Genomic DNA, 23280 nt, shown 5'->3' with positions numbered 1-23280 from the left:
GCCTAGCACTCAGGAACTGCCTAGTATAAATGGAAGCCCAATAGAGGGAGGCCATACATTGACCTTCAAGAATGAGCTAGACCAGTGGCCAGTGGCTCACACATGTAATCCTAGCTATTTAGGAGGCTGAGATTTGAGGATCAAGGTTTAAAGCCAACCCTGGCAGGAAAAGTCTATGCAACTCTATATCAAGTTAACTGGCAAGATGCCAGATTGGAAGCATCACTCAAGTGGTAGAGCACCACTTTCTGTGAACAAAAAAGCCAAGCAAGAAGGTAAAGCCCTAGTTTCTGGAAAGACAGAGAGAGAGAGAGAGAGAGAGAGTGAGAGAGGGTTTTCCATCCCATCTGTTAATTTGCTGTGTGATATCCATCAGCCTAGCTTCCTCTGTAGGCTCTGATTCTTGTACAAAAAGGAGCTGGATTTCTTCAGCTCACATTCTGAGTTCCATGAAGCACATTGCTCAAAGTCCCCATGACAGAAGAGGGGACCAGGCTGAAGATCACCAGGGACCTGAAAGGTGAGCATGCCTGATACGATTGTTCCAAATTACATTGCGGAAGTGAGGGATGTGGAGTGTACCTCCGACCTGGGCCGGCCGCCTGATACCTGCTGTCTAACCTTCCTCCCTACAGCGGCCGTCTCTGCCATCCTGCAGGGCTATGGGTCCGGGCAGGGGCCAGTGACAGATGCCAGTGCTGAGCTGCACAGACTCTGCGGCTGCCTGGAGCTGCTACTGCAGGTGAGACCCTCTCCCACTTCCTCCCCCTCCCCCTCCACCAGCCTCTCCCTCCCTCTGGCGACCCAGAAGGCTTTTCAGTTATAGGGAAGAATATTGCTACTCTTGGCGCACAGTACACTGTCTCATCTTCTCCAGTCTGTCAGTCCTTCCTCATATCTGACCTCACTCCTAAAGACTTGCACTGCAGATGTGGAAGTGAAGGGGGGAGGGGCATAAGCTGAGAACAGCAGCCCTGCATTGCAGGTCAATGCCTGCAAGGCATAGACACCTGCAGATTGGCCTTCATGCTACTGCACTATTTCATTGAATCCTCTTTTTTTTTTTTTCCTGTTGGTCATGGGGCTTGAACTCAGGGCCTGGGTGCTGGCCCCTGAGCTTTTGCGTTCAAGGCTAGCACACTACCACTTTGGGCAACAAGCATCACTTTTTGTTTTCTGATGGTTAATTGGAGATATGTGTCTCATGGACTTCCCTACCCAAGCTGGCTTTGAACCACTATCCTCAGATCTTAGCCTCCTGAGTAGCTAGGATTACAGGCGTGAGCCACCAGCACCCAGCATTTAATTCTTGTTCTTAACTCCCCTGAAGTTCTCCACAACTTCTCCATACACTCACGCACATACTTCCTATTTCATCTCTACTTCCTTTATACTGTCCTGATCTTCCTGGAGCATACCAGGAATGCACCTACCTTAGGCCCTTTGCACTTGCTCCTCCTTTTGCCTGGGTTCTATTGCCCTCAGAAATTTGTATGGCACATATTCTCCTTTCCTTCAGAGTTGGGAGTTTTGTCTAGCCGCTCTAGTCTACGTGTTCAACGTAGACATACAACACACAAACGCACTTTGCATTCCTCTTTCTCCCTTTCTCCACAGTCTCATCCTCACTATCCCACACAACAGTAGGCTTTTCTTATTTATTTTGCTCATGGTCTCATTTATTTTGTTCCTGCTCCATGAGGTAAGCCTCTTTGCCCATTGCTGTGTCCCTAAGAGCTGAGAATGAGGCCTCCATTGACACAAAGGCTCAGTAAGAGACTCTGAATCAGTGAGTATGCTTGCTAAGACTGAGAAGCACCTTGCTCCTGATCACAACAGTCCTGGAAGAACCTGGTCTGTGTGCAGTGCCCCACTCCTCTCCCATGGCCCTCCCTGTGTGCCAGCATGCAAGGCAGATTCCAGAAGGAACTCCACTAATTTTTCCTTTCTTGCATCTTCCTCTGTTCCAGTTTGACCAGAAAGAGCAGAGGAGCCTCCTGGGGACTCGGAAGGACTACTGGGACTTCCTGTGCACTGCCCTGCAGCGGCAGCGAGGGGGCGCAGCGCTGACCGGCCTGGTCTGCTCACAGGACAAGGTACGCAAGCCTCATGCACACCTGGCACCGGCCCTTGACAAGAATGGCTGGGGCCAGGGACACAGGCCAGCCACCCCCAAGGTCACTTTCTTGCCCACCCTGATCTACTGACCCCTCACCTGGTCCTCAGCTCCCAGGGGCCCCGCCCTCAGCTCGTCTCCAATCACATTCGGCGCTTCACTCCCCAGCTGACTCCGCCCCTTCTCTTTGGCCCCCTGTGCGCCCTGGCAGCTGAAGACTGCTCTGGGCAAAGGCCGAGCCTTCATCCGATGCTGCCTCGCCCGTGGACAGCTGGCCGAGTCCCTGCAGCTCTGCCTCCTGAGCCCAGAACTTTCCAGGTGTGGCTTGGGAAAGGACCCTCTCTCTCCCCTAGGATGACTGAACTTTAGGATGGGTGGGGTGAGGGTTAGAAGGGAAACTAGGAAGAAAGGGCAGGGGGTTGGGGAGTGGCTTCGTTGGTAGAGCACTAGCCAATGAGTGAAAGTCCTGGAAGTATCCCGGGCCTCCTGCTCTCCACTGGGAAAGGCCCACGTGGTGACAGTGGAGGCTGATTCTGGGGGTGGGAAGGGGTGGGGGTGGGGAGTGGCATCAAATGCCAAAGATGCTGATCACTGCTACCCCAGGGAATGGTACGGCCCCCGGAGCCCTCTCTTGTGCCCTGAACTCAAAGAAGACATCTTGGACTCTCTCTACGCCCTCAATGGGGTGGCCTTCGACTTGGACCTGCAGCGGCCAGACCTAGATGGAGCCTGGCCCATGTTCTCAGAGTAAGTGAGGGCAGCACTGGACGGCCGCCTGTGCACACCTGCTCCCTTTCCCACCTCACATGCCAAGGCAGTCCCCGCCAGCCCTCCTTTCTTCTCCTCCTTTTCCCTCTTTCTCTCCTTCTTCCTGTGTGTGTGTGTGTGTGTGTGTGTGTGTGTGTGTGTGTGTGTGTGTGTGTGTGTGTGTGTGTGACACTGGGATTTGAACTTAGGGCCTCATCCTTGCCAGGCAGCTCCCAACCCTGTTTTGAGTTATTTACTTTTCACAGGTCTCTCACTTTTGCCCAAAGCTAGCCTCAGACCAATGGCCTCTCATGGAGCTGGGCTCACAGGCACACACCAGTACACCTGGCTGGCCTTGGGCCATGATCCTCTGGAGTAGTTGGGATTACAGGCATGGGCTACCACACGAAACTCTCCCTTCCTTCCTGCCCCCCCGGATCTCCAGTGTTGTACTTCTTCAGCCTTCTATTTTTTTCAGCATTAATCTAGATTTCCCATGATGCTGTATAGACTATAGGAGTAGGCAGTTGGGGGTGCATGGGTGGAGCTGAACGGATAGTGAGATGCTAAGATGAAGTAAGGGATGGATGGATGGATGGATGGATGGATGGGCATGGAATGCATGCTGGTGCAGGAGTGGGAAGGCAGGAAGGGTGGTAGGATGGATGAGTGATGGGAAAGATGGATGTCCTCTGAGGACCAAGCCGTTGCTGGATAGAGATTCAGGGTCCCTCTGCCTCTTTCCCTTTCAGGTCCCGCTGCCCCAATTCCAGCCATACCCAGGGAAGAAGAGCCAGAAAGACTAAAGATTTTCCAAAAGAGGTAACTCTGTCCTGCCTCCACTCTGCATTGCCACGTGCCAATCTAGTTGGGAACCCCAAGTGTCCAGCAGTAACTGGGAAAACCCCCCTGTCCATGCCAAAGCCCTATAGGACAGAGGGAGACAGTGTGCTGGCCAGGGGACTGGGGGTATAAGATAGAAGAGATTAGCTAGGTGCTCAAGGAGGCTGAGATCTGAGGATCGTGGTTCAAAGCCAGCCAGGGAAGGAAAGCCCATGAGACTCATCTCCAACAAAACACTAGAAAACCAGAAGTGGTACTGTGGCTCAAGTGGTAGAAGGCTGGCCTTGAGCTGAAGAGCTGAGGGACAGCACCCAATCCCAGAGTTCAAGCCCCACAACCAACAACAACAACAACAACAACAACAAAAGAAGGGATTCACATTCCTAGGATGACTTGGAAGGAGAAGAGCACTGGGGCCTGAGAGGAGGGGTCTTGATGGTCACTTGTGTTCAAGAAACACTAGAGCGATAACCTCTGCTGAGGCCCCTGCATTGGTCAGACCCATTGGCCTAGTTCAGGGAGTGACCAAAAAACACCAGATTGCCCAGTTCCTCCTAACACTGTTCTTAGGCAGAGAATTCGCTCCATGCCCTAGGGTAATTGTGGCTGTGGATTAGTTGACCCACATGCTGCACAGAGAAAGGCTCCCACATGGAACCAGATGGTCATCACCATTGTCCCTCAAGTGGCCACCCCAGGCATCAGATGGCTTGCTTACTAGACCCTGAAGGCTACACAGAAGGCTACACCCATCTGTGGGTCCCACATCTGTGGATTCAACCCCACCATAGACCTGCACTGAACACATCCAGACTAGTTTTCTTTCTTTCATTCTTTCTTTCTTTCATTCTTTCTTTCTTTCTTTCTTTCTTTCTTTCTTTCTCTCTTTCTTTTTCTTTCTTTCTCTTTCTTTCTTTCTCTTTCTTTCTTTCTTTCTCTTTCTTTCTTTCTTTCTTTCTTTCTTTCTTTCTTTCTTTCTTTCTTTCTTTCTTTCTTTCACATGCGCATAGCAGCTACATGGTAATCGGTATTCTAAGCCATAGAGAGGTGATTGAAAGTATGTGAACTTGGGCTGGGAAGGTGGCTCAGTGGTAGAGTGCTTGCCTTGCATGCCTGAGGCCCTGGGTTCGATTCCTCAGCACCACATAAGCAAAAAGAAAAAAGCTGGAAGTGGCGCTGTGGCTCAAGTGGTAGAGCACTAGCCTTGAGCTGAAGAGCTGAGGGACAGCGCCCAGGCCCAGAGTTCAGACCCCACGACCAGACCCAAAAAAAAAAAGTATATGAACTATGCAAATCATATAACATATGAGGAACTTGAGCATCTGTGGATTTTTGGTATCCATGAGGGTCCACACACACACACACACACACACACACACACACACACACACACACACACACACACACACACACACACACACACCAGGTGCCACTGTAGTGACACAGGCATGGGCAAAGAAACATGGGCACACAGGTGAACTTCCTGAGAGAAATTCTCAGCTGGAGGTCAGTCTGCTTAAGATCCCACCACATTTTGACAAACCAGGTGGTACCCCCATTTGGCAGATGGGAATGCTGACATATGAGGTAAAGTTGAAGAGAAAGGATAAAAAGGGTATGAGGAGCTGGGTGTCATTGGCTCATGCCTGTAATCCTAGCTACTTAGGAGGCTGAGATCTGAGGATCATGGTTCAAAGCCAGCCTGGGCTAGAAAGTCAAGAGACTCTTATTTCCAACACCAGAAAACTGGAACTGGTGCTATATCAAGTGGTAGAGCACTGTCTTTGAGCCGAAGAGCTCGGGGACAGCACCCAGGCCAAGGTCAAGCCCCACAACCAATAATAGCAGCAATAATAAAGGTGAGAGGAACTAAGGGGGAGAGATGGATGCTCAGACCCAGTGAAAGAAGGAATGCAAGCTGGGGCATGGAGGAAAAGGTACAGAGACCCCATTCTATCTGCTCACCAGATCAAGGCGGGGGTCTCAGATCAGTTGGGGCATTACTAATACTATTTCTGGTATGACTGATAAATGTGATTGTCAGTGGGAGGCCTGGGGGTCTGAATATGTAGTAAGCCTGTTGGCGCAGGGCCCTGGCCTCTTCTGGTCTCAGGTCCATGAGCTGGTGCTGACTGGACAGTGTTGGGCTTCTTACAGATCACATCCGGGAGCCCCCAAAGAGCCAGCTGTCAGCGAGATGCACCCAGAGAAAACCTATCGCCTGCTCCTTCCAGGTCCCAGCAACACGAGCATTTTCCTTCCTTTTCGGAAAAGAAGAAAGAAGATTCCAGAAGCCCCAGTTCTTCCCAGAACACTGAGGGAAAGGAGCTTCCACTAGACCAGGAGGGAGACCCAGACTCTGGGAAATATCTGGAGAATTTGACAGCCAGTATCCAACAACAGAGGAAAGGAGGCAAGGAGGCTCAGACGGTAACAAAGATGGAGGCTGAAGGCAAGGAGGTTCTGCTAGGTATAAAGGTTCCAAGAGCAACAGAGGAGGCTCACAGAGGAGAAGCAGGGAAGCATCCTGTCCAGGAGCTGCTGGCCTCCACACCCCAGGAAATGACAGAGGAAGCAGCATCAGAGAACAGGCAGGGGCAGGAGTCCTGTGCCCTTTGGGACCAGGGAACAGAGGGAGGTTCCACCCCAGAGAATCCAGAAGAACAAACAGGATGGACCAGTGTAGCCAGGAGGGAGGAGCACGCAGAGCTGTCCTTACAGGATGTGGTCAAGGTGAGAGACATTGAACTCCATACCTGACTATTCTTTTTCTAACCTCACCCACAGATGGGTGTCTTCCATGAGAGCCCAGGGGCCATTCTAGTCCACACATCATCAATTTGCATTGGCCCAACCAGGATGGAAAACCGCAGGTCCCCATCTCTCTCCCTGCTGCCTCATCCCAGACCCACTTCATTCATCAGAACTTCCTGCCCCACTGGTCTTCTGGGCCATCACTAGTTTCAAGCTCTGTATTCTTCCTCCTGGCAGGTCTTATTCCAGTATCTAAGTGTTGCTGCTGCTGCAGATGCCACCTAGTCACTCAAAGATAGATGCCTGTCCTGGAGGCCACCGGGACCCTTACAAAGCCTACCTTCACACTGCTCCCTAGCTGGGGTCTTCCAAGTCCTGGAGTTTGTAACCCATCCTTCAGGGAGGAGGAAATCATAGCCCCAGGCTCATCCAGTTCCCACTACCATCCAACCCAGGGGATGTTTATCCGGAGGGTTCCAGGGCTGGGGTCTCTACCCCCTTTCTTCAGTGTCCTCTTCCCCACTTCTTCCACCAGAGCCTCAGACAGAAGCTCCAGCAGGCTGAGGAGCGGGCCCAGGGCCAGGAGCAGCTTCTGCGAGTATGGGAGGGTGAGAGGCAGGCACTCCAGGAACAGCTCAGCAGGTAACCTTGACAACATCAGCTGGGCTCAGGCTGTCCCTCAAGCCAAGCTGGGTCTTTTCAGCACCTAGGATGCTGAGGTCAGTGGATGCTGAGGTTAATGGCATACAGAGCATTGTTCCTGGTCACAGGAGGCTCCTCCTCCTCTCCCTCCTTTATAGCCCTCGGAGAGCTCCCTGCCCCCCTCTCTCCCCACCTTGCTCACCCTTGCCTCCTCCTGCAGCCTCTCATGGCTACTCTGTCTTTTCAGTCTTTTCTGCCGCTTCTCCACCACATCCCTCATCCCTATCTGTCTCCCTCTTTCATTCCCGTTTCCTGTTCTCTGTTACACAAGCTGTGCCTCACCCTCCTGACAACCATAACTGTAGCTGCCATTTTTGTTTTGCACTGGTACTGGGACTTGAACTCAGGGCTGAAGCGCTGTCCCTAGCAGTTTTTGCTCTACCTTTTGAGCCACAGCTTACTTCTGGTTTTCTGGTGGTGAATTGGAGATAAGAGTCTCATGGACGGGCTGGGAAGGTGGCTCAGTGGTAGAGTACTTGCCTTGCAGGCCTGAGGCCCTGGGTTCGATTCCTCAGTACCACATAAGCAAAAAGAAAAAAGCCAGAAGTGCCGCTGTGGCTCAAGTGGTAGAGCGCTAGCCTTGAGCTGAAGAGCTGAGGGACAGCGCCCAGGTCCAGAGTTCAGGCCCCACCACCGGACCCAAAAAAAAAAAAAAAAAGAGTCTCATGGACGTTCCTGCCCAGACTCTCTTCAAACCACAATCCTCAGATCTCAGTCTCCTGAGAAGCTAGGATTACAGGCATGAGCCACCAGCGCCCAGCTTAAACAAATTTTCAAAAAAGACCTCAAACATGTCTACCATGTCACAAGGTCCACATCGCAAGTCTCTCTCCTTGTGTCCCTCTCCCTTGGCTTCTGTGTATCACAGTCTGCCTGCCTGCCTCTGTCTCTCTCGGCATGGACAACTGCGTCAAGCCAGCCCAGGGTCTCCCTAGCATACCCTGAGTCCTTGAGATTCAGTGGGCAATGATGGCCAAGTTAGGAAGAGTTTGGTAAATCCTTAAAAGGACCAAAACTTTGACTCAGAGTAAGATGGGAGTCATGAGATTCTGAGCACAGGAGGGATATGATCTGGTGTGTGTGTGTGTGTGTGTGTGTGTGTGTGTGTGTGTGTGTGTGTGTGTGTGTGTGTGTGTGTGTGTGTGTGTGTGTGTGTGTGTGTGTGTGTGTGTGATGCTGGTCCTAGAGCTTGAACTCAGGGCCTGGGCACTGTCCCTGAGATTTTTTGCTCAAGGCTAGCATTCTACTATTTGTGTCACAGTTCTGCTTCCAGCTTTTGTGGTACTTATTGGAGATAAGAGTCTCGCTGACTTTCCTGCCCAGGGTTGGCTTCAAACTATGATCCTTGGATCTCAGGCTCCTGAGTAATTAGAATTAATGGCATGAAACACTGATGTCTAGCCTAAGTTCTCTTTTAACTGAAAAAGGATGTTTATATATCCTTTCAGTTCAATGGTTTTTAGTCTATTCACAGAGCTGTGTAAACATTACCACAATCAATTTTAAAGCATTTTATCAGGCCCCGAAAGAAAGCCTGCACACATTAGCAGTCACTCCCCAGTCTGCTTTGCCTGTTCAGGCTGGCATGTCTGAAAAGCACCATGGAGTTGGATTGTCAGCTACAGGGCTGGACACAGGCAGAAGAGAACAACAAAGGTGTTTGATTTGTTCTGCTGGCAATAGAGGGGGAGCAATGGCTGCTTTCTGGTTGCGTTTTGAAGCAGAGCTCCCTAAGGGATTGGATATGAGTCTAAGAGAAAAAGAAACATTAAGAATGACTGAGGGGGCTGGGAAGGTGGCTCAGTGGTAGAATACTTGCCTTGCATGCATGAGGCCCTGGGTTCGATTCCTCAGCACCACATAAGCAGAAAAAGCCAGAAGTGGCGCTGTGGCTCAAGTGGTAGAGTGCTAGCTTTTAGCTGAAGAGCTGAGGGACAGCGCCCAGGCCCAGAGTTCAGCCCCCACAACCGGCAAAAAAAAAAAAAAAAAAAAGAATGATTGAGCCAGGCACCAGTGGCTCATGCCTGTAACCCTAGCTACTAAAGAGGCCGAGATATAAGGATCACGGTGTCAAGCCAGCCTTGGCAGAAAAGCCCATGAGGCTCTTATCTCCAATTAACCACCAAAAAAAGCTAGAAGTGAAGCTGTGACTAACATGATAGGATGCCAGACTTGAATGAAAAAGATAAAGGACAGCACCCAGACCCTGAGTTCAGGGCCCAGTACTGTCCTCCTCCACACATACACCAATGGTTTTGAGTCAGGTATTAGTGGTTCATGCCTGTAATCCTAGCTACTCAAGAGGCTGAGCTGGGAAGGTAGCTCAGTGGTAGAGCACTTGCCTTTCATGCCTGAGGCCCTGGGTTCAATTCCTCAGCACCACATAAGCAAAAAGAAAAAAGCCAGAAGTGGCGCTGTGGCTCAAGTGGTAGAGCACTAGCCTTGAGCTGAAGAGCTGAGGGACAGCGTCCAGGCCCAGAGTTCAGGTCCCATGACTGGACCAAAAAAAAAAAAAAAAAAAGAGGCTGAGATCTAAGGATCTCAGTTCGAAGCCAACCTAGGCAGACAAATCTGAGACTCTTACCTTCAACTCATCAGGAAAAAAAATGGAAGTGGAGCTGTGGCTCAAGTTGTAGAACATCGGCTTGAGTGAAAAAGCTAAGGAACAAAGCCCTGGTCCTGAATCCTCGCCTCAGTACTGGCATTTAGAAAAACAACAACTGAGAGTTTTGTTTTGTTTTGTTTTGTTTTGTTTTGTCTTTTTGAGCCAATCACCTGGAAAGCCAGAGGTACCATTCACCAAGGTGGTCAAGGACATGGGCAGGCTTGTGGGGAAAGCTCAGGAGCTTAGATTTGAACTTGTATTCCGAACTTGCTTACACATCCAAGGATGGCCTCTGGGCAAGATGTTGGCTATGGCGTTCTGGAGGGCCTGCAGGAGGACAATCAGAAAGTTAGCCATGTGCCACAGCTCCTGAGCCTGGGAGAAGCAGCGCTGCCCCGGCCCTGGGGTCTAGAACCAAGGGCAGAGCCCACTGCTGAATAAAGGGATCATGGGCATCACCACCAGCCACAAGAAGGGCCCGAGGCTGTCTCTTGTTCCATCTGTATTCATTGACACTGGCTGTGGGCAGGCCGAGCCCGTACTACAGTGAAGGGAACCTGCAAAGTCGATCCTAAAAGGACCCAAGAAGACTGACCAGAAACAACAGACATGCAGAGTCCAGCACTAAGAGATGCAGAAAAGAACATGAAGCCGGCAAGGCAAGGGGCGGGGGAGAAGAAGAAGGGTCAGGGGATCCAGAGAAAGATCAGCCTCATTCAGAGGTGAGAACCAGGAAGCCATCTCCTAGAGGTGACATGGGAGTACAAGCCTCAGCCATGACCAGCCCCGTGTCTAGGGAGGGGCGCTGCAGGCAGGGAGCCAATGACCCAAAGACAAAAGATGCAAAGTTATGCACTGAGCCCCAGCTGGGGAGTGGGGGTGGGGGTGGGAGGGTAATTGGTATCCAGGGAGCTAAAAGACTAGACTGAAACCCTGGAACCAAATCCAGATATGGAAGCCTGGAGCAGGGTTTGGAGTGGGGGTAGCTCTTGGATTAATATGGGCATATATGTATGTAGTACTGGGGTTTGAACTCAGGGCCTGGGCACTTGCTAAGAGGCAGGAGGTAGGCAGGCACTCTACCACTTGAGCCATGCCACCAGCCCCCTCCCTCTTTCTTCTCCTCTTCCTTTATCTTCTTCTGCCTTCTCTTCTTCTTTTTCTTCTTTTCTCCTTCTCTTATTCTTCCTCCGTTTTCTCCTCCTCCTCTTCTCCTTCCTCCTCTGCCCCTCCTCCTCCTCCTTCTTCTTCTTCCTCTTCTTCCTCTTCTTCTTCCTTCTCTTCCTCCCCTCCTCCTCCTTTTTCTCTTTCTCCTTCCTCCTCCTCCTCCTTCTCCTTCTCCTTTCTCTCCCTCTTCCTCTTCCTCTTTTTCTCCTCTTCTCCCCAACTCCTCCTCCTCCTATTCATGTTGATTTATGCCCAGATTGGCCTCAACTATGATCATCCCTTTGTGGCTGGGATGTCGGGCACAAAGTGAGGCGAATGAGGAGATCACAGGATCACACAGCACCCATCAATTAGTCAGGATGGAATCTCCTGAATGTTTATGCCGGGACTGGCCTTGAACTGCAAGTCCCCCGGTTTCTACCTCCCAAGTAGCTTGAGTCACCATGCTAGGCCTAACATCACTTTTGAGAAAAATAAACTTAAGAGTGGGCAAAAGCCTCCATGTGCAGCCCAGGAGCTAGAGACAGAGGCCAACTGACCCTGCAGACGGCAGGCCCCAGGGCAGAGCAGCATGGGGCTATTAGGAAAATGGACTTGGTTGGTTTTGTTTTTAATTTCTTGAGACAGAGTCATGCTGTGTGGCCCAGACTGATCTTGAACTTAACAATCCTCTTGCCTCAGCTTCTCCATGCTGAGATTACAGATGTACCTGGGCATACTGGCCTCTGAAAATGGAATGGGAATTGAGCTAGAAGTCTGATACGCCATGACTTCCTGGCTAAGGGCCACAGGACAGCACCTCCTCTCCCTGGGCTGAACGCCTCGATTTCTGAAAGGGGACAGTAAGAATCTCTCAGGTTTCTCCTTACAGCTCGGTGCTCTGTGGGGCCATCTTCCCAAGATGGTGGGTTTCCTCTGCCCTCTCCATGAGACTCCAAGGAGGAGCTCAGAAGGCAGCAGGACCTGGTCCAGGCCCTGAAGTAAAACAAAGAGATCCTCTGGAGTGGGGATTAAGCTGACACAGTGACTCCCTCAGTCTATGATGGTTCCTGGTGACCAGCTAAGGCTCTCAGCCGCTGCCCCTCTCTCAGGAGCTGCTCCTCTCTCTAGCCTGCTGGGCACCAGGGCTATGCATAGAGGAACACATGGAGAGACTAGACGAGTTTATAGCTACACAGACCCACGTCCATATTTCTGCTCCCTCCACTTGTCAAGTTATGTGACTCCATGAGTGGCACACGCTCCCTGAGGATTCAGTTTCTTTCTGTCTTATAAATTTACTTTCAGGGGCTGGGAAGGTGGCTCAGTGGTAGAGCGCTTGCCTTGCATGCCTGAGGCCCTGGGTTCGATTCCTCAGCACCACATAGGCAAAAAGAAAAAAGCCGGCAGTGGCGCTGTGGCTCAAGTGATAGAGCACTAGCCTTGAGCTGAAGAGCTAAGGGACAGCGCCCAGGCCCAGAGTTCAGGCCCCACGACCGGACCCATTTTTACATTCAAACTACATATCTCATAGCAGTGTGAAAATTAAATGAAACAAAGCTATAGGAGCCACACTTAGCACCTGGCATATAGTAGGCATTTAAGAAACTTCTGTTCCTTCTGTGTCTGCTCCTTGCTAGTACAAGGCCTTGAGTTTAAACCCTAATACAGAAAAAAAAGAAAAGAAAAGAAAAAAGAAAGAAAAAGAATGGAATGGAAAAGTTAAAGGAAAGAAGGAAGAAATACTGGCAAGCGCCCTCTACAGGAGCGCTCAAAGTCAGGCCCTGATTTCATTTCTCTAACTGATGGCTCAGGAGCCTTAAATGCCAGACCACACAGTGTGCAGACTGTACATGCATGCTGTGTAGTGTGTGCTGTGTGTGGTGGGGGTATGCGAGGTGTGTATGGATGGTGTATGTGTGTAATGCCAAGGGTGTGTGATATGTGTGCCATGCATGTATGTAGTATAGGCTGTGTGTTATATGTATGGCATGTAGGGCACATGTGTGTGGTTTGTGTGTTTGTTTGTTTAACTACAGGGCACTACAGGCTCCTCCCAGCTCCCTGTGGGGCAGAGGCTCTGCCTAGCTGGGTCCTGCCTGCTAACTTCTTCCCCTGGGAACCAAGTCTCCCTCTGTGCCCAGGTGTCAGGGAGAGAACGCGCAGCTGCAGATGGAGCTGGAACAGAAGCAACAGGAGGCTGAGAGGAGGGACGCCATGTATGAAGAGGAGCTCAGAGGACAGCGGGACCTGGTCCAGACCATGAAGAAGAGAGTTCTGGAATTGATTCAGTAAGGATGGGGACAGTGGGACCTCAGAGACGAGGAGGAGGTGGTAAGGGAGATGAAAATCCTACCTCACTCACAAGGCCCACTGAAATCAATTCTAGATCTTTCATCTATTCTAACTCATTTCCTTCTTGTAACCACCCCTTGCTGTTACCCCCATTTTACAGATAAGAGAACAGAGGGGCAGAGGATGACTTGGTCACAGAGGACACCCACCATATAAACTGCAGAATCCTCTGACAATGGCATGAGCCCCAACCCATCCGTCTCTCCTCTACTCACACCTCTCATGGGGTTAGGAGGGATGGGAACTCCCAGCAGAGGACTTGAGAGGAAGAGAGGGAAAACCCAACTGTCCACTGGGCTTCCTTAGGCCCTGAGCCTGTGGGCCTGCCCTGGACTACCTGCCCTCAGTGTCAGAATCTGGACTTAGGCTCAGTTCCAGTCACTAAATAATGTAAGGAAGGACCTTCTTCAAGTTATTAATATCCATTGGTGAGAAGGAAGGAGATATAAAAAGTTAACTACCAGCCAGGCGCTGGTGGCTCATGCCTGTAATCCTAGCTACTCAGGAGGCTGAGCCAACCTGGGAAGATTCTTACCTCCAGTTAACTATCAAAAAAGCCAGAAGTGGAGCTGTGGCTCAAGTGGTAGAGTGCTAGTCTTGAGCACAAAAACTTAGCACTTAGGCCCTGAGTTCAAGCCCTAGGACCAGCACCAAAAAAAAAAAGTTAACTACCTCACAAAAGAATTTAAACTAACAATAAAAGACATACCCGTGTGATTGTTAAGGAAAAACAGAAGATTAAATAGAAAGTATAGCAAAAAAATAATTCTATACCCTCAAAGATTAAGGTGAAGGTTAGCCTTGGTAGCAAGGTCAGAGTTGTCCAAAACTTATTTCCCATTCAAAGAAAATGTGCTAGCTCATCTGGAGAGCTAACTGTTCTTCCTGTACTAAAGAAAAGGCCCTCATGGGCTGGGAATGTGGCTTAGTGGTAGAGTGCTTGCCTAGCATGCATGAAGCCCTGGGTTCGATTCCTCAGTACCACATAAACAGAAAAGGCCGGAAGTGGCACTGTAGCTCAAGTGGTAGAGTGCTAGCCTTGAGCAAAAGAAGCTCAGGGACAGTGCCAGGCCCTGAGTTCAAGACCCAGGACTGGCAAAGGAAGGAAGGAAGGAAGGGAGGGAGTAGAGGGGGGTGGGAGGGAGGGAGGGAGGGAGCGAGGGAGGGAGGAAAGGTCCTCAGGTAGGAACCCCAGGCTATCGATACAATGTCCCTAGCAGAAGCTTTATGGAAGATAATGACCCTAAGTGGGGGGAAATTTTGTATAAATAAGGCACAGACATGGGCACTGACTCAAGTCAAGACAGTGGACTGACTACACACCATCTACTCTTCATTCTGAGCTCTCACTAAATGATTGTAAAAGAGTAAAATTTACAGCAGATTTTAAAAACAAGGTCTAGGAGTTCCCCCATAGATGAAAGCTTTCAGCTCTTTTCCCAGAGCTAGAAAATGGATGGATTGAAGTAGAAGTGTAGCCCAAGTGGCCAGCCTTGAGCGGAAAAGCCAAGTAAGAGCATAAGGCCCTGGATAGATAAGGGGATACCATATCAAGCCCAAGTTAGGCCTCCATGACCCAGAGATCCCAGGACACAATGGGGAAGGAGATCAGAAATAAAGGAATTAGCAAGAGGACTCTACATCCCTGCCTCTCGACCTGCAGAATGTCCCACCAGGCCCTGTCTCTCAGGCAAATTAAGAAAGTTTAGAAGTCCTAAGAAAAAAGCTAATTTTCCCTGGCACCAGGGGATCTGGTATGCCAGGTTGCTCCTTGCCTTGTACACTCAAAAGCAAAGCAATTGTGACGAAGGTTCAGCCCCCTGGCCACATAAGGTCCTTAAAATCATTTAGTAAATGATAGGATAGACAAGTAGTCTTCTCGTGGGCCATCTTCCTGGATTGATAATTTTGTATGGCCTGCAAATAATGTTAAAAATTTCCAAATGGCTTCTGCCTGCCTCCGCCCCCAAAAGGAAAAGATTCTCCATCCCTGTTCTAAAGGAAACCCACTTGTCAACCATCCCTGTCCACTGCTCAGAGCTCCCCGCAGCTACACCTGCCTCTTACACATGAAATGGCAACCGAGGATCCCAGATATTTGCGAAGAGTCTAGAACATAAAGGGGAGAGATGGGGAGAAACAAAGCCAATAATAACAAATACATCTCTCATAAACCAAGGTGCTGTGAAATCAACTGTAAAAAGGTGAGAAACCATTCTGAATGTTTTAAAACTACACATGATTGCCAGCCAGATGGGGTAGCACACATTTGTAATCCTAGCCCTTGGGAGGCAGAGACAGCAGGATCTTGAGTTCAAGGCCAGCAAAGGCTGCTAAGTGAGACATAGTCTCAGAAAAATATATTGCTGGGTTAGTATGTCTGGGGAGGGGTGCTGGTGAAAGGATTTGAATTCAGAACCTTATGCTCTTGCTTAGCTTTTTCACTCAAGCCTGAGGCTCTACGACTTGAGCTTTTAGTGGTTAATCAGAGATAGGAATCTCATGGATTTATCTGCAGGAGCTGGCTTTGAACCTTGATCCTCAGATCACAGCCTCCTGAAGAGTTAAGATTGCAGGTGTAAACCATGAGTGCCTGGCAGATTGCTGGATTATTTTCAATTCAATGAAAAGATTGGAAGAGACAGATGAAACAGTCTCTCAGAAAGGAGACTAAAATGCACAGAGAGATGGAACTCATGAGAGAGAGAGAGAGAGAGAGAGAGAGAGAGAGAGAGAGAGAGAAAGAGAGAGAGGAAGAGGGAGAGAGAGAGAGAGAGAGAGAGGCATAACGGCAGACATTCCCCCAGAAAAGGAGAGAATAAAATCAAGGAGATTATCAAAAATAGGACAGAATTTCCAGATGGAAATAGATGGGCATAGATTCTCAGACTTAAAAGATTCTACTAAATGAGCCAGGCATTGATGGCTCACCCCTGTAATCATAGCTAGTCAGAAGAATTAAGGTTCAAAACTAGCCTGGGCAGAAAAGTCCATTAGACTCTTATTTCCAATTAACTAGAAAAAAGAAAAAAAAAAGCTGGAAGCAGAGCTGTTGCTCAGCTACTAGACTGCCATCTTTCAGCAGAGAAAGCAAAGTGAGAATAAGAGATCCTGAGTTCAAGCCCAGTACTGGTACAAAAATTAAAAATTAAAAAGAAACAATATAATGAATGAAAAACAAAAACTTGGATATAGCATTGTAAAATTTCAGTAAAAGCAAGACAAAGAGAATACTTTCAAATGATCCAGAGGCAAACACAAATAATCTATAAAAGAACTGAACACATGTCAAGAGTCCATGTTGTAACTTTTTATTTTCAAGTTCTGAAAAAGATTGACCTTTTTTTTTTCTTTTTGTCAGTTGTGGGGCCTGAACTCTGTTCCTAGGTGTTGTCCCTCAGCTTTTCAGCTCAAGTTAGCACTCTACCATTTGAGCCATAGCACCACTTTCAGCTTTTTCTGCTTATGTGGTGCTGAGAATTCAAACCTAGGGCCTCATGCACGCAAGGCAAGCACTCTACCACTGAGCCACCTTCCCAGCCCCACCAGAAAGATTGACTTTTGCCCCCAGAATTCTGTGCCCATTCGAACTATGAAGTAAGGGAGGTGATGGAGGAAAAAGACACTTATCAGACAGACAAGTCTCCTAAAACTTACCTCCCACACTGTCTTTTTCAAGAAGTTAGTTGAGGATGTGCTCCAGAGAAACAAGGAAGTAAACCAAGAAAGGAGAAGATGTGGAATCGAGGAAACAATAGTTCTTCCTAGGAGAGGAAAAGAGGGAATTCCCAAGTTGTCATGTGGGCAGGAAGCCCAGGGAGTGGTCAGTCTAGATTGTAACAGAGGTATCTGGGGCCTAAAAAGGAGGTAGCTGGGGAGAAGGAAAATGAAGAGAATACGCATTAGGATGAGGAATTTGGAGGAAATTAATATGTTAAAGGCAGTTAATTTGAAGAATAAAACTAGGGACCTCCAGGAAAACAAAGCTTTTCAAGAAGAGATTATGAAACACAACAATTTTCTTTGGGAAGATTCTTCCTTCCTCTCAGTGGATTTATAGCCCCATTTTCAGTTCCTCTATTGGTTGCCACTGTCATTTTACAGAATCTACTCATCTATTTCATATTCTATTAATTATGGGCAATAATCTATGACGGTCATTCTGTAATATAATGTTGCCAGCATCCTTTCCTTTGAGCTCTACTTTTCCTCACCTTCAATTCCTGAAGCATCCAATATAGCACACACACACACACACACACACACACACACACACACACACACACACACACACACACACACACACACACACACACACACACACACACACACACACACACACACACACTTCCACTGGTTTTCTTTTTTTATGCCAATCCTGGGCTTGAACTCAGGGCCTGGGTGCGGTGCCTGAGCTTCTTTTGCTCAAGGCTAGATGTTAGAAGTCTCAACCCGATAAAGTACACCACACATGTCTGAGAAGGGAGGAAAAATTTAATGCAAGGGAAATTGACAGGCTGACTCCATCAAGTCATAGAGCAGCAGATGCTGTTAAGATGGGGAGGATAGTTATAGGGGAGCAGACTTGCAAGAATGTGGGAGTGGAAAACTACATGGTGAGGACAGAAGGCAAGTTTTGGGAGCAGGAGGCGGTGTTAACAGTACTGGCCAGGCCAGGCCCGGTCAGGGTCAGGGTGACCCTGAGATACAGGCAGTGAGGCAGAACTTGGGCTGTCGGAATGTCAACCCACACAGGATGACTTCACCCCAGCCAACACTAGCACTCTACCACTTGAGCCACAGTGCCATTTCCGACTTTTTCTGTTTATTATGGTACTGAGGAATTGAACCAAGGGCTCCATGCACGCTAGGCAAGCACTCTACCACTAAGCCACATTCTCAGCACTCCAATGGTTTTATTCTTTGTGGTGGTGGATATTGAACCCAGGACCTGGTACTTGTTAAGTAAGAGCTGTACCACTAAGTTACAACACAGCCACTTGTTTTTGTCAGTGTTAAGATCTACCTAAAGACAAAGCATAGAGGATAATTAGAATTGGAGACACAAAACATGAATATTACTACCTTAACAATACCAACTATGGAAGAGTTCAGTGGTCATGGAAATGATCAGTATTTATGCTGTATAATGTTCCAGCTACTCATCACATGTTGAGATTGAGCACTTCAAATATGGAGCTGAAAAAGAAGCTCAGGACAGTGTCTAGGCCCTGAGTTCAAGCCCCAGGACTAGCAAAAAGAAAAAGAAAAGGAATATGGAGCTGAGCAGGACACTGGTAGCTCATGCCTGTAATACTAACTACTCAGGAAGCTGAGGGTTCAAGCCAGCCTTGGCACATAAATCCAAGAGATGCTGGTGGCTCATACCTGCAATCATAGCTACTCAGGAGGCTAAGATCTGAGGATTGTGGTTTGAAGCCAGCCTGGGCAGGAAAGTCCATGAGATTTTTATTTCCAATTAACCAAGAAGCCAAAAGTAGAGCTGTGGTTCAAGTAGTAGAACACCAGTCTTAACAGAAATAGTTAAGTAACAGTTCCTAGACCTGAGTTCGAGCCCCAATACACACACACACACACACACACACACACACACACACACACACACACCACACTCACAAATCCAAGAAACTCCTTTCCAGTTAAACAACAAAAAGCTGGAAGTGTGACCTAAGTGATAAAGCACCATCCCTGAGCAAAAAAAAAGCGATGAAAAAAATGTAAGGCCCTGAGTTCAAGCCCCAATACTGGCAAAGAAAAGGGGGAGGGGATGAAGGAAGGGAGAGAAGGAAGGAAGGGAGAGAAGGAAGGAAGGAAGGAAGGAAGGAAGGAAAGAAGATATGGACTCAGTACAACTGAGGGATTTTGTTTGTAATAGCTTAAACACATGGCTAGTAGCAATCGTATTGCATGCTTGAAGAATGGATAACAAAGCCAGGCACCAGTGGCTCACACCTGTAGTCCTAGCTACTAAGGAAGCTGAAATCTGAGGATCTCGGTTCAAAGCCAGCTTGGGCAGGAAAGTCCGTGAAACTTTCATCTCCAAAAAAACCACCAGAAAACCAGAAGTGGCGCTGTGGCTCAAGTAGTAGCTAGCCTTGAGCTGAAGAGCTGAGAGACAGCGCTCAGGCCCAGGGTTTAAGCCCCACGACCAACAGAAAAAAAAAAAAAATGGATGACAAGGAAGAGAGGTAGGGAGCTGAAGGGAAATACAGAACAAGAGTCATTAAGATTATTGCCCATAAGTGAATAAAACAAGAAATATATGAGTTTATCCTGTTACTATGACTGTAACCAATAGAGGAACAAAAATAGGGATATAACTACCTTAGACAGAAAGAAGAGAAGCTTATGAATATTTATTTTATTGTTAATTGTATTTATGTTTATTGTTAATAAATAAGCTAAATTTTCTGCTGCCAAGGGAAGAAGCGCCACAGAAATAATTCTCTACTGAAGGAAGGATATGAGTGTGTACTTACATATGGAAATAATGTCAAGGGGGAAAAATCCCAGTAAAAAAAAAACGGTTTACCACTAAAAACAGGAAGATAAAAGAGAGTGTCTCAGCCAGGCACCAGCGGCTCACGCCTGTAATCCTAGCTACTCAGGAGGCTGAGATCTGAGGATCACAGTTCAAAGCCAGCCCAGCAGGAAAGTCCATGAAACTCTTTTTTTTTTGGGGGGGGGGGTCCAGTCATGGGGCCTGAACTCTGGGCCTGGGCACTGTCCCTCAGCTCTTCAGCTCAAGGCCAGTGCTCTACCACTTGAGCCACAACGCCACTTCCAGCTTTTTTCTTTTTGCTTATGTGGTGCTGAGGAATCAAACCCAGGGCCTCAGGCATGCAAGGTAAGTGCTCTACCACTGAGCCACCTTCCCAGCCCTCCATGAAATTCTTATCTCCAGTAAACCACCAGAAAACCAGAAGTGGCGCTGTAGCTCAAGTGGTAGAGCACTAGCCTTGAGCTGTAGAGCTGAGGGACGGTGCTCAGGCCCAGAGTTCAGGCCCCCACAACCGACCAAAAAAAAAGACGGAGAGAGGGGGTGTCTCTGCTCAAAGCCCTGCACTATTTGATTTTTAAATCTTGCATATTTGTTATTTTGACAAAAATTTAAAACAACTCATATTTCTAAAACTCCTTAGAAAAACAGGAGAAGATACTTTTTTTTTTTTTTTTTTTGGGTCCCGTAGTGGGGCCTGAACTCTGGGCCTGGGCGCTGTCCCTCAGCTCTTCAGCTCAAGGCTAGCGCTCTACCACTTGAGCCACAGTGCCACTTCCAGCTTTTTTTTTCTTTTTGCTTATGTGGTGCTGAGGAATCAAACCCAGAGCCTCATGCATGCAAGGCAAGCGCTCTACCACTGAGCCACCTTCCCAGCCCCGAGAAAATACTTTTTTAAGCACACAGACAAACAAATAAAAGATAATAGCCTAATCAGAAGTTGGTAGCTCACACCTGTAATCCTGGCAATCAAGAGGCTGAGATCTGAAGGCTCAAAGCCAGCCCAGGCAGAAAAGTCCATGAGACTCTTTTCTTTGATTCACTGGCAAAAAGCTGGAAGAGGAGGTGTGTCTCCAGTAGTATAGCATCAGCCTTGAGTGAAAAAGCCAAGCAAGACAGCATAGGCCCTGAGTTTAAGTCCCAGTATCAGCATACAATAAAAAACAAGCCTTACACATTCTAAGGCACCTGAAAAAGAACCAGGGAATTACCTTTTATGACCTTGGGGAAGGTGAAGCTTTGTTGACTGGGGGAGGCTGGTTGGGAATCACCATAAAGTACTAACTGATCTTTCGTGTGTGTCCTTCTCCATGTCTGTGCCTCTGTCTTCCTGCCCTTCTGTCCTTGTTTCCGTCACATATTTGTCTCTGAGTGTCTCTGTGTGTCTCCCTCCTTTACCCTCTTTCTGCCCATTTCTATCCCTCGTTTGGATCCCCTCCCTCTCCCCCTTTGCTTCCCCCATCCATCAGGGAGAAGGACCAGCAGTGGCAGAGGCTCCAGCAGCCCTCCATGGCTGCCTTGGGCCCAGGGTGCTGTGTGGGCTGCAGCAAGGTCTTCAGCCGTCTGTCTCGGCGCTATCCATGCAGGTAATGGGAAGGCACAGACTTGCACCTCTGGCATGACTCTTTACTCCCTGCCTGTCCCAGGGAAGAAAGGAAAGAGGGACCTGGGCACTTAAAGCAGGCCACTGAAACCTGGCCACTTATCTCACTCCATCCGCCTTCCAAAACTAAGGAGCGTTATGAGGAACAGTGGGAAGGGCCAGAGGAGGGCATCCTGCAAGGTGGGATGTATAATCTGCTGGGCTCACCAGGAAGAGGGATACTACACAGAGGGACACCTCCCCAGGACTTCACAGGAACAGGACATACAGGACATGTGGGGAGATTAAGCCAATAGGAGACCTTGCCATGTGGAGTTAGAAGTTCTAGGGGGCTGGCTATCAAGATACCGTTTGGGTTTTTGTTTTTGTTTTTGTTGTTTTGTCGAGTGTGGGGCCTGAACTCTGGGCCTGAGCACTGTCCCTCAGCTCTTCAGCTCAAGGCTAGCACTCTACCACTTGAGCCACAGCACTACTTCCAGTTTTTTTCTGTTTATGTGGTGCTGAGGAATCAAACCTAGGGCCTCATGCATGCAAGGCAAGCGCTCTACCACTGAGCCACTTTCCCGGCCCCTCAAGATACCCGGCCCCTCAAGATACCCTTTTGATGCCAGGCACTGGTGGCTCACACCTGTAATCCTAGCAACTCAGGAAGCTGAGATCTGAGGGTCACAATTCAAATACAGCCTGGTCAGGAAGGTCTGTGAGACTCTTATCTTCAATTAACTGCCAAAAGAAACACACAAAAAAAAAACCAGAAGTAGAGCTTTGGCCCAAGTGGTAGAGCCTTGAACACAAAAGCTCAGGGACAGCACCCAGGCCCTGAGTTCAAACCCTAGGACTGGCACATACACATACAAAAAAAAAAGACACCCTTTAGGAAAGTTTCTGTGATAGTCCAAAGGAGATGAGAAACAAGAAGTAGTCAAAGATGCTAGATAGAACTCCTGACCCCCAGTGTATACTCAGGAGCTATACCAGCCACAGCGCTCACCCCACACTCCCTTCTGTCTGTCTCCAGGCTCTGCAGGAGTCTGGTGTGCCATGCCTGCTCAGCAGATTACAAGAAAAGAGAGCGATGTTGCCCAGTCTGTGCCCAGGGAAGAGCCCAAGTTACCTGAGCAAGTCCACAAGACAGGCCATGACCAGGAACTCGCCCCATCTGATCCACTCCCTTCCCTCTCTCTGTCTAGCCTTCTAGAAACTGATGAGCTAGGCACTAGCACAGTGGGGTGGAGTGGAAGAAGGCAGCTGGCAGTAGCAGATAATTCTAGCCTATAATGGGATGTGCCCTCAGCTCTTAGAACGCCGCCGCTACTGTGAGTGAGCTGAGTTCCAACCTCTGTAAAATCCCTAGAGGCTCAGCCAGTCCATGACCACAAATAAAGAGCCCAGGGCCCAGCTGTTTCTCCTCCCTGCTCTACCAGCTACAGTGTGGGTTCTTTAAGAGCTCCCTGTCTAATCGGCTTCAGGAATCTGCGTCTGATTTATTTCATTTTACTGGCATCAGATTTCTGCTATTGATAGATAATAAACATTCCCTGAAGTGGTTGAGTTTTGACTTTAATACACATCTGTAAAACCCTTACCATATTCATATACATATCCATCAGCCCCAAAGTTTCCTCATGCCCCCACCCTTGCCATTCCTCATCCCTCCATGCCCAGGCAACCACTTCCCCTGCTTCCTGTCACCACAAGCGAGTATGCATTTTCTAGAATTCTATGCATATCAACTCATTCAGTACACGATCTTCTGCCAGCCTCCACTCAGCACAATTATTCTGAGATTTGTCCAGGTTGTTGCATGTGACAATAGTTCTTGTTTTTGTGGCTGAGTAATATTCCACTGAGTAGATTTTATTTTTGTTTTTTGTTTTTTTGTTTATTTG

At 48.6% G+C, this 23280-nt stretch overlaps 1 protein-coding gene across 1 annotated transcript; it reads left to right on the top strand.

Annotated features, from left to right (window-relative positions):
* The first annotated feature begins 474 nt into the window (after nt 1–474).
* Rufy4 (RUN and FYVE domain containing 4) lies at nt 475–23280 on the top strand. The gene is made up of 11 exons (XM_070026489.1): nt 475–520; nt 636–742; nt 1971–2096; nt 2328–2434; nt 2720–2863; nt 3616–3685; nt 5864–6439; nt 6996–7102; nt 13058–13204; nt 21258–21374; nt 22410–23280. The coding sequence occupies exons 1-11, from the start codon at nt 475–477 to the stop codon at nt 22507–22509; spliced, it is 1647 nt and encodes a 548-aa protein (XP_069882590.1). The 3' UTR covers nt 22510–23280.

This window comes from Dipodomys merriami, unplaced genomic scaffold (assembly GCF_024711535.1).
Source record: "Dipodomys merriami isolate MVZ:Mamm:240054 unplaced genomic scaffold, mDipMer1.0.p SCAF_1, whole genome shotgun sequence".
Lineage (NCBI taxonomy): Eukaryota > Metazoa > Chordata > Mammalia > Rodentia > Heteromyidae > Dipodomys > Dipodomys merriami.
This window is presented reverse-complemented; position numbering and strand designations above follow the sequence as displayed.